The sequence below is a fragment of the Vespula vulgaris genome, chromosome 16, assembly GCF_905475345.1.
Source record: "Vespula vulgaris chromosome 16, iyVesVulg1.1, whole genome shotgun sequence".
Lineage (NCBI taxonomy): Eukaryota > Metazoa > Arthropoda > Insecta > Hymenoptera > Vespidae > Vespula > Vespula vulgaris.
The window spans coordinates 3,567,583-3,579,560 of NC_066601.1; the positions used below are offsets into that span (position 1 = coordinate 3,567,583).

The 11,978-nt window shown below is 35.9% G+C and overlaps 1 protein-coding gene across 1 annotated transcript; it reads right to left on the bottom strand.

Moving 5' to 3' along the window:
* Nucleotides 1-710: 710 nt before the first annotated feature.
* On the bottom strand, nucleotides 711-4,498 carry LOC127069847 (uncharacterized). Its single transcript, XM_051007417.1, has 3 exons — nucleotides 4,387-4,498; nucleotides 2,809-3,022; nucleotides 711-821 (listed from the first exon to the last, which is right to left on the bottom strand). The coding sequence occupies exons 1-3, from the start codon at nucleotides 4,481-4,483 to the stop codon at nucleotides 803-805; spliced, it is 330 nt and encodes a 109-aa protein (XP_050863374.1). The 5' UTR covers nucleotides 4,484-4,498; the 3' UTR covers nucleotides 711-802.
* Nucleotides 4,499-11,978: the final 7,480 nt, after the last annotated feature.

An 11,978-nucleotide genomic window follows, 5' to 3' on the forward strand; every position in this document is an offset into this window, starting at 1 on the left:
CGTCGTCCTTTAACGTTCGGCGTCATTCTCTATGTTTATATCCGTGACACGTCAACGATCACGAGACGAAAGTTCATTCGTTATAATCTTCTATTTTGTTTTTATTCTCCTTTTTTTTTTATTTACGATAGTATGCGATTTATTTCAAGAAATTCTTTTGACGAAATTTTTATCATCGTTCGATTCTCTATACAAAATGCATTTTATGCATTTTTTGCATTCCATTTTTTATTTACAATAGTATTCGATTTATTTCAATAAATTTTTTTCACAAATTTTATCTCTCGATCGTTTATACAAAATGCATAGAATTCATTCAATATGTATAATGCAATGCATATAAAATATATAATTTCTTTTCTTTTTTATATCGTACAAAATAATATAATATACACGATGGGTGTAGATATTTGTATATATTGTTATTGTAAAAAATTGAAAAGAGAGGAAAGAAAATACAAAATAATTCTATTAGAGACAATTTTTTGCAAATCTTTTTCAATGATCCTTTATAAGTATGAAACAAGGAAGAAACGTTCAAGCAAATAAAAGGAACATAATCGAGAGATGCATCAGCATCACCGCTTCGAATAATCATTAACGTCTTCGCTAATGACCGTCGAGAGATAAATTACTCTGTAATAATAATCCGAAGAACGCGGGACAGCTTCGTTACGAGGCCGAAACCAATTTACAATTTTCTTTCGACGCGATCAATTAGTTAAATGCTTGCGAGAAAGTGTAAGAGCGTTACAACGATGATTTTTGTATCGTCGAGAATACACGAACGTGTGCCTGTCGCTTATTCGGTTATTTCACTGCTGTAAATACATTTAAAAAATATATATTACGTCAAAACAAAGGTAACTTTCAAGAACATAATTAAAAATACTGATCGAAGACAAAAATGAAAGAAAATAAAAGATCTGCTGTCGCAACAAATATCATAAATCAAATCTAAATCCAACTAAAAAATAAGATTTAAATTTATCCATTTGGATTCGTATAAAAGTAAACAATCATTTGACACGAAGAATATTTGAAACTAAATAAAAATTCGGATTTAGATCGAACAATTTTAATTCATGGGAAATAAAGAGAATGAAAGGATTAAAGTGATCATCGCGGAAAGAAGTGTCGAGAAACTTAACGGCACGTATAGTTGTCAAACGTGACGATAATTGCGAACGACTAATGAAAGAAGAAATATGTGTGTGTCTGTGCGCACGCGCGGGCGTGTGGATCTCTCTTTTTATTTTTATTTATTTCTTTCTCTCAACCCTTTGATCGTTCGTTCGTTTTGGCGTCATCCTATGACCGCAGTCGGCACGCATTGACTCACGTGCGTGGGCAAAGGTATGCGAGGCGCATACGATGCACGACGTGAAACGCGATACGCGTGTGCGAACGAACGAACGAACGAACGACGACCGACCGACCAACCGACCGACCGAGCTTTGTGGGCCAGCGTTAAATCCGCCTATGTGCTAACTCGACTCGATGACGCCACCCGCTTGTATTAGCAAAGAACGGTGTCGAGGACATACACAAAAATCACTCATCATTCAATCTTTACTTAAAAAGAAAAATTACAAAATCATTACTTTGATCTCTTTTCTTTTTCGTCTAAATTTTGTTCCGAATTTTTCACTACATAAAAAATATAGCTCGATAAAAGACAGTTTTTATATCATACTATAATAATCGACTCAAGAATTCGATCTAATCCAGATTTAACGTATGGATATATGTACGTATATGTATAGTATATCGATACCTGTTGGACATTGTAATAGATGTATGCTAATTTCGAATACTCTTTTAATTGTAATCTTTCTATAAAATATTTATTTTATATTCGATAGATATTCTCTTTTTGTTTTATATTAGATTTATTGTATATATGGCAGATCGGTATAAATTTCACATACTATGCTACTTTCACATTTATTAGAGATTAATTATGAAAAAAAAACCGCGGGAATTTTTTAGAAAAGCAAGTCCCAGATGCCAAAGTATACTTAGCCTTGATTTTAAAGTAATGAAGTGTTGCACCGCTACTATTAATACTCGATCGAGGTGGAAACTAATGAAAGCCTTTCGAATTTTCTCATAAACTCGAAAGAAACTCTTAGATCCTCAGGGCATACAGATACTTTTACGTTAACGACGAAAACGTCAAGATTAACGTCCTCTCGATGATTAACTGATGCCTGGAGCACAGAATTTATAAATGAATTCATCGAGAGAGAAAGAGACGAATGGAAACTACTTAAATTTCTATATTTTTTTTTCATACTTATCGCTTCTCATTTTTAAGCTCATATCAGTCCCGAAATTATATGCCACAAGCAATCGATTAAAAAGAAATCATATCAGAAAGATCGTTTTATTATAATTTGACATAACTTCTCTTGATGGGATAATTTACAAAAAGAAAAAAGAAGGAAAGTAAGAAGGATTGATTGATCAATAATAGAAGTAACCATTTAAATTATCATTCTAATCTTCTAGATGAATATCGAGTTTAAAGATCATTTGTATCATTAATATTTTCATTGTGAATAATAGCAAGAGCTCTAATTTCAAGTGGTCAGCATAAATTCCGAAGTGAAGATTGGGTTGCAGGATTTTAGGCGCTTCACTATACAAGATGAATTGAGAAATTAAAATATAAAAGATAATCCGATTGAAAAAATAAAAGAGATGAAATATAACGATATGTGAAAGGAAAAAATAAACTGTAAAACATTTGTTATAAATAACATTAGAAAATTATGATCGATGATAAATCGTAAAGAAACGTACGTTGAGATCGACAAAGTGATCCATAACGACTTATGACAATTCTCATTCTGAAGTCGTAGGCGTGAGCAATTTTCCAGTTCATCCAACAATTCTCTCGGACTCCTACACGATCTCGACGAGTGACTCGTTGCGTCGACGTTTGCCTCGCCTTTGTATTTAACCATAGCGGCGTGACCGAGAAATGCACACGTCAACTTTATCCTCGTGTTGCACTCTGCAATTAAATTGACCGCTAAAAATATTCATTTAGATGTGTCTATGCTTTCATCTTTCACAAATATTGTAACGCTAACTCTCTTTTCACTTTTGACTCATCCAAGTGGGAATCGAAACCTCTTTAAAGTTTAAAGAACTAAGATGATCACGTCAAATCAATTAAAAGGAATTTTCGGCATAATCGCTTATAATCGAAAAAAAAAGAAAAGAGCAATCTAATCAATATTATCAGGATCATCCGAAATAATATTTACATAATAATAACTGAGAACTACGAAGATAATAATATTCCTAATAATTATGACAGCAACGAGCCAGGAGACATTGTTCGATCATTAAAAACTCTCGATTCGATCGAAGATGAAAAAAAATTATGAAAAATTCATCGACGAGTAATCAAGTAATCCTAATCGGTAAAACCAAGGACGTCGGCATGTTTCTTATTACATTTACGTGCTTCCAAGCAAGTTTTCAAAGTTGAAAGGGGAAAATTCAATGGCTGCGAAGTAACTAACTAAGATCAGAGAGAAGGTATAGTTCGATCTCGAACTCCGGTCACGTATCGTGTGGATAAGCGTGCGGCGAACACCTTTTACCTAGCTACTTTTATACTACTCGCACAAGATCGGAGCCGACAAACGCGGTACAGTGCACGCGTCTTATTGCCAAGACCACCACCGTGAACTCCGTAGACCTGGTAATTGCATAACTCCGGAGGTCGCGTCAGTAACGAGCGGCTTGTCTCTCCGATCTTCAAGATCGTAAGGCCAAACGAGAATTCCTCGAGTTTGCACGCGAGTTTCTACCCTTTTCGCGTGCCGCAGGATTCACGTTAAACTATAGTTAGTTTCTGTTTAAGAAGGAACAAAAAAATTAAACGAAGAAACGTGAAAGGAGAAAAAGAAAAAAACGAAAAGAAAAAAAGAAGAAAAAAGATCTGTCTTTTCTTACGCAGAAATCGAAATTAATCTCATGCTAGAAAAAAAAAATAATTATTCATTTTATCCTTTCATATCCCTTTAATTCCATATTATAAAAATGAATAAACGAAGTGACGTCGACCGGAATAAAATTTTCTTTCTACGTAAATCGAATCGATCTGGAATCTAAATCGTTTGATTCTCGATAAATAACACTCGCGAGATTTCCTTGGAGAAGATTAACGATAATTACAGAGAACGAGGAAAGAACTCGAAAGTATGAAAGAGTTCTATGCTTTTTTCCACGATTTCAAGATCTCGAAGCATGCAAATACAATTCTTGTACGTGTTTTTGTGATTTTGTGAATCCAATCTGTTATATACATACAAGGTACGCATACCTATATATTTTTAAAACATATAAAATTGTAAAAATGTATACCTAGAGAAAATACGTGGAGTGAACGTCGGTATGCTGATCCTCGAAGCCTGGGAAAGGTAAGTAGGGTCGTACGAAGAGCACTAGAACGATTTGTCATAGTAGGTACACCTAATCGTCGCACATATCCTGACTACCAATTATCCAACGTCGTTGCCGACTAATTTAAAGCGATCGAAGGAGTTCCATGTAATCGGCAATGTGAATTTGTTCTCGTTTCCTTCTTCTTCTTCTAGCACCACTTCGGTTGTATATGCGTCATCACGGTCAGCTGTTAATTATTCCATTGCAAAGAGATTTATGTGTGTCTTGCTCGTGCATACACTTTTCTCTCACGCAAAATTTTACATACTTCTACTACCATTACCACTACTACTATTACGATTAAACTATGACTATACCGAGCGTGGGAAACTCCCTCGACTACGACGTTCACGGTTAGCAATTATCTCTCATGTATTTATCAAGATACGCTTAGTGGACCGACCGAGAGAATTTTCAAAAGATTGCAACAAGCTGAGAGGCTGGGAAGATACGAACAACCTGCGAAGAGGCGACCATCTCATTTGTATTCCAACCGAGTTTAGAGAGAGGAGAGAAGAAGGGATGTTCTATTTTACGAGCGCCCTTTATATATGATCCAGACAAATTGGACCTCTGAAGATTATGACGAAAAAAATGAAAAGAAAGAAAAAGAGGAGAAAGAAAAAACGAATCTTATTTGTTTAGAAAGTTAATAGCTAAATTAACATCGTAGAATGAGTAAAAATTGACAAGGGAAGAAGATGGAAGAAGAAGAAGAGAAGGAAGAAATGAAACGTATTAAAAGTTTCAAGACATTTAAACATTATATTTCAATAATTAATTGATTATATTTAAAAAAAAATGGAGCATCGAATCTTTCTCCAAGTTATAAAGGTACGTACATACGTACAATAGAATTCATTTTTCAAGTAGCACAACATGTACAACTAGGCCGATATTACATCAACACGTTCATTCATCAGCCTAACGTAGGAGCAATCATCACAGTGGGATATAATTTTAGGACTTACAAACGAGCCGACTCTTTTCAAAAGAGTCGTCAAACTCAACCTTTTGCCCTGTAAGAACGTATTATGCTATAGACCGAAAAGTAATTAGAATTGCTTCGTTATTAGAGCCTTCTTTCTCGTACGGTTGTATCGAATATTCTTCGAAGATCGTAACGAGCGAACTACAAAGGGAAAAGGGCGGTTCGACGGACAAACGAGCCTCGATACATATATACATACGTAAATCATACATACATACATACATATATACATACGTACGACCGAAGATGCGAGGATGAGAAAAAAAGAAGAAAAGAAAAAAGAAAGAAAGAAAGAAAAATGGCGTCGATAAGCAGGAGCACTTCTGCCAATGAAGTAGCTCTAGCCTAATTGGACCTTCGTTGCTTTCTCATATGGAGCCAACCTTTCTTCATAAATTAACTTTACGCGATGCTTTAATTAAACTACCGATCGCGATACCAACATAATTTTTATTTAAAATAGACGGACGTGACTAAGCCTTTTTTACCTGCAGTAAGCTTTTGAAAAATATTGATTTATTATGTACCAACGCCTTAGATCTAACAATAAATCTGTGAAAGCGTGTTAGCAAAGAGAGAATGATTCTTCGACGACCACAAACTCTTGTATAAAATGACGTATGCACAGTTATGAGAATCTCTTTACACCTTATGCCAGTAGTCGATCGTAAAGATTCGTTTTATGGACATATCGATAGCTCGTTGGTACTGACAGTTTTATAAGTAGGAAGATTATGGTAGTCTTTGTTAACGGACATTCCTGATTATCGTTTATGCTTATTATCATTAAAGTCGCTTAAATAATAAATATAAATAGTACTAACTAGATCCAATCAAATAAGCAATAATACCTACATATAAATCATATTTCTCCTAGCTCTTAAATAATAAAAATTCGATCGCTTACAAAACAACGAAAAATAACATATAAAGAAAAAAATAGAAAAAGGAAACTAAAGATGAAGTGACATTAAAAAGATCTTCGGTTTCCCTTTGTGTGGTCGACGTTTCGAGGGAAAAAGAAGAAAAAAAAAAGAAAGAAGAAAATGTCGAACGCCGGAACGAATCAACATTCGATGTTTGATAACTCCATCGAACGTTGGTGGACCGCGTAAGGTGAGCTTTTACAACGCCGACGAAGAGATATTTCGTACCCGATTACGAACGTGTCAGCTGGCGCTCGCAGAGACAGAGAGAGAAAAAAAGAGAGAGAGAGAGAGAGAGAGAGAGAACTCAAAGGCTCTTTCTACTCCGCACGAGAACTGGCCTATACAATGTGTGTATAAAGTTCCTTACCCGTTTGCCAAATTAACTTGGTGGACCACGAAGCTACTTTCGACCACCTCGTAGTATCGAATTACATGCGCTACCGGTATACACTTCGGTCACTCGATCTCTCCGACTTTTAGCAATCCGACCACCTGTCATCAGCACACGTCTAATCCACTAAAGAGAACAAGATTAAAGGACGTCTTCTAATTTGCATGCTCCAAAAACTTTTACTTCTTCTACCTTTTTCATCCCCTATTATTCTATTTTACTAGGATTTGCATTATTATTTTATTATATTATTATTGTTATTATTATTCGATTATTCTACGGAATAGATCACAAGTTTATAAACTTGTAGTTTTACAGAAGAAGAATTAGTCTAAAAAATCATGAAAAACAGTGATCGATTTTTTAAATCATCTATTACGTTATTCTTTCTTTTCTTTTTTTTTTATTAATTTCAAGGACTCGAGTCGATTGAAATGAAACAAAGGATGAGAGAATTATTTAAGTATTTTTTTTTTACATTCTTGATTCATCCACGAAGGACAAGGTAACAAGATAACATACAACGAATTCACCCGGTGTTACACGTCCCACGTAGCCTTTTTCGTGACCTTTCACCACGTCTTTTTCTTATCGTTTAGAAAATCACCAGAACGCACCAACGTAGACTATGCTCTGGCGAAGGAGATAAGAACTTGGTGGAGACCAGGATCGACCTGAAGACAAAGAGAAAGATAGAAAAAGAAAAAAATATCCCTCAACTATACCATGACATTGGGCTACTGCAATGCGATAGCAGACCAACACGAGATCCAATTAAGGCCCTGTTACTCTTTTTTACTATTCTATCTCTTTCTCTATCTCTCTTTCTCTCGTTCTCTCGACTCCTATCTATCCAACGAAAAGAAGAAATGAAATTTCTCAGCAGTATTCAGAACCTAAAATGTCAGAAGATGGACGTATCGTTGAATCGTTAAAAATAATGTCTCGCAGTGACATTAGTAGAAGCGTAGCCCTCTTCTTCTTCTAAGCCACTTATATACCGATCTCACATCGGCATCTCGAACTTCTTTTTGGAATGTACACGATAAGAGAAAACTAAAGTTTACTCAATCTACAATCCCTTTTAGTCTGAATTAATCACGATTTGATGATCTATGATTTTTAACGAATAAATTCTAAAAATATCATTGACAAATTAATAAAATGTGGAATAAAAAGGAAGAAAATGTAATAACATTTAATTATTTCTACGTAAATGTTCGAATATCGAAGAGGGCGATGACAAAAAAGAAGAAATGTTTAAAAAAGATATCGTATCAGAGAAGTCTTTGAAGATTGTTCTTATACCGAATGAAATTACTGTTTTTCTCTGACTATTAGTTGATATTCAAAGGCGTGGGTAGTACGTAGAAAGCCCCCATGGCTCCTTTAAATTGAATTTTTGGATAGGTTCCCTTACGCGGAACCTTTACGGTTACGGGGAACTATTAGAGAGTAATGAGTTTCACCGGAGGTATCCTATCTCTAACATAGTAGCACGGTAGTGGCTCTTCTTATCTCGTTCGAGATCCGGCATATAGCCACTCCTTTCTCTAGTATCCTCCAGGCGTCGTTTAATCCCTCATGAGAAAAAAAGAGAGAGATAGAGCGAGAGAGAAATAGAGACAGAAAAAAGAGAGAGAGAGAGAGAGGATTCTCATTCTTTTCTTTGAGAAGAGCGAGACGATTTAAAAGGACCATCTCGTCTTGTCTCGTCGTGTTTGGTACCTAGCTAGCTAAGGAGCCAAACAGATTACGCATTTGGATTTCGATAAATTCAACGCGTTCGAATCTTTTGTCGGCAACTTCGTTCAACCAGAATTCTCGACTCTCGTAGCTTCAAGCCTCGATAATCTCGCCTTCGGAAATATCCTCGAGCTAATAATTCGAATAGCTTTTTCGTGTCTTTTTCTCCAAGGTGGCACTGCTTACTAATTTCTAAACATTCCGATCTCTTTGCCAAGCTTTATTACTCTTCTTTTCACTAACTCCAAACTGTTTGATAAACTGATTCGATGGAAAAAGAAGAAGAAAGAGAAAGAAATAAAAACGAAATAAAAAACTGATCGAGATATTGAATGTCATGTCTTTTTAGAATATATCAACCATGAGAATATCCTACTATAAGTAATTTCGACGATCGAAGATCATTTTTCTATAATAATTTGAAGTTACCTAGTGATCATACGCATATATGTATTAAATTCACGATATCTAAGTTTAATTGCGGATTAAAATGAAAGTAAAAATCCGTGCATGAGACATTTAACGAAGTAGTAGTGATGATCAATGATAAATCGCTGGTAGGCGTACAGGTGGGCAGAAGATCGGCGAATACTCGAACACGAAGGCGGGTGCTGCATCCTACCGGATTAATATTTCGTGCACGCACGCGCAAATACAATGACTCGTGCAAAAAGTTAAAAGGCCCAGGTGAGGCCCTCGTGTACGACGTTGAACCGTGGATGAAGGGAGCCGCAGAAAGATAAAGAGAGAGAGAGAGAGAGAAGGAAGTAAAGCGGTAAGCATAAGGGAAAGAAAGAGATAGCGATATCCAAGGAAGGGAGCACAAGATTGTACCAGTTTTTCGATCGGCTATTGATACCACCGAAGAGCTGCTCCCCTGTATATGCATGAGTCTGCGAATTTCTTTCGTGGTCGCACGCCCGCCGTGCCCATAAAACGAATCCGTCCGACATATCCGTCCGACTGTCCTGCGATCTGCCATCGGCAAAAAATCCATCGTCGATTATACAAGATCGATCTCTTTCTTCCCGAACGATATTTAACTGTTATCTCCAACTCGTTCGCGTGAGCCTTCTCGAGATCATATACATTTTCCTGTAGCATGTTATCTTTTATGTAGGTTGGTAAAATATTTTTTCAGAATTATTGTCGAAAAAGAGAGAGTAAAAGAGAGAAAGAAAGAATAAAGAGAAGATGAAAAAGTAATAAAAGAACTATTATTAATAAATATTATAAAGTTGTTTTATTACAAAAAGTCTGTTTAAAAAAATTTATATATATATATATATATATATATATATATATGTGTGTGTGTGTAATATAATATAATATAAATAGTTATAGTAGAACTACGTATTCGCAAATTTTGAAGTCATATACTTAAACTTAATACTTAAAATACCACGTAAATAAGAGTTAAAATATAGATGACACGTGAATAGAATTCGATTACTTCTTGCAGTAGATTACTTCTTACAAGTGAATTCACGCGATATTCTATCTTTCTATCACCGATTCGAAGTTATTGCGAAGTTTCACGATAACCTTAATGAACGTAAGTACGTACCTACGGTTCGCGCAAGGCCTTTCGACTGGTGCAAATCACAAGAAGGCAATCGAGGGCCGATTTCACAAAGGAGAAATTAATGTTTACGCCAGACGAATTCTCCGCGAGTGTGGTAGAATCGAAGGAGCCAATTATTGGCTGCACGGTGCGAATATAAAAGGCGTCGGGGAGAGAGCGATCAGCTTCGTGAATCTTCCTCTCTCTCTCTCTCTCTCTCTCTCTCTCTCTCTCTCTCTCTCTCTCTCTCCCTCTCTCTCTCTCTTTTTCTCTTCTCGTTCCACGAGAAACGAGAAGAAGAACCTGAAACGAGCACGTTCGACACCTTCGCGGCCTCATTAACGCTGCGAGCGTTAATTATGTTCCAGAGAAACGGCCTAATTGCCGACAATCCTATAGCGAAGAGGCTACGGAGAAACAGAGAGAAAGATTCGAAGCAAGGAACCATCTCTACTTCACGATCGATGCACGTTGCTCTTGCTTGGCCTTCCGAAGCAGAAGTCCCGTAGTATAGTAGCCTCTAAACGAGATCATCCGACGTGTTTACGTGCTAAGCACCCTAATGGACGGGATCCGAAAAACAGGTTGAATATATCGTGACGATTCGGAGAAAGCCGAAAAACGTGACCGCTTCTAACTTTACTTCTCTCCTCTTCTCCTTTCTTTCTGTCTCTCTCTCTCTCTCTCTCTCTCTCTCTCTCTCTCTCTCTTTCTCTTACCTCATAAATTTAATGATTTTCCTGGAAAACATTTGATGCAACTTTGAAATATTTTTCTTTTTTTTTTTTTCTGTTTAGACGCAAAAAGAAACGAGATCTCATCAGATTTGTCTAAAGCCTCTACATATATTTACACGTTTTGTGTGTTTTTTTTTTTATGTTTTTTAAACGAATACTTTGTTAGTATACTTCAATGAATGTCTGACTTATATACGATAGATTATCTAGACACTTGTTCCAAATGCATACCGAGATGAATGGATAGTGAAGACGAAAAAAAAATAAAAGAATAATAAAACAGAATTCTTGGAACGATTGCGTTAAAAATCATAGCGAGGAAAATATTCAGTTCTAGCGGAAAGGAAACCGTGGTAGTTTGAGTTAGTCGTAAAGTCTTGAAACCGTTTAAAGTCATTTACAGCTGCTTTACGACTCTCTCTCTCTCTCTCTCTCTCTCTCTCTCTCTCTCTCTCTCTCTCTCTCTTCCTTTCTCTCTTTCTCTCTCTCTCTTATTCTAAAAAATAAAAACGAAAAAAAAAGTTCGTGAACCTTGAGAGAACGCGAAAATCCATCCAAGTACAAAACGATTTTTACTGCTTCGAGTTATATACCAAAATGGATCCTTTCCATTTTAAAGAACTTAAAAACACTAACATATTATTAAAATAAAAAACCATTGTCTTCCATAAGAGAAAAAATTTAAAACAGACGAAAACTAAACGACCTATATCCTTCAAAGTCAATCTCTGATAAATCCATGATTCTCGATATTGATTTTATGATTAAAAAGTTGAAAAAAAGGTGGAAAAGAGGTAACAGGAGATCGTTCGTATCACAAAAAAAAAGAAAAAAAAGATCAAAAATACTTTGTAATACGTACGATGCGTGGAATATCTGAAAATGCCGTATCTCGAATCACCCTGAAGAAGCCAAAGGATTTTCACCTTGTCGATTTGTATCGTTGACAGATTTAGGTAAAAGCAGCTAACTATCGAGTTCCCTCTTTAATTGGGATCGAAGAAGGTTCTGGCTTGAACGATCGATGAAAGTAAAGTGGCTTCCGTCTGAGCGCGCGAATTCTCCAAGCTGAAACTACGTTTTCGGATGTCCTAATGAATTCCATGGGTTAAAATTTTAAGAGAGACCAAATTTAGCGGTAAATTTTCTTATA

What these genes read in the sequence shown, in the direction of transcription:
- LOC127069847 (XM_051007417.1), bottom strand. Translation starts at nt 4,483, where the DNA reads ATGACAAATCGTTCTAGTGCTCTTCGTACGACCCTACTTACCTTTCCC. An exon ending in ACTCCACGTATTTTCTCTAG is followed by an intron (nt 3,023 to 4,386) that starts GTATACATTTTT and finishes ATTTAATTGCAG; the next exon opens with AGTGCAACACGAGGATAAAG.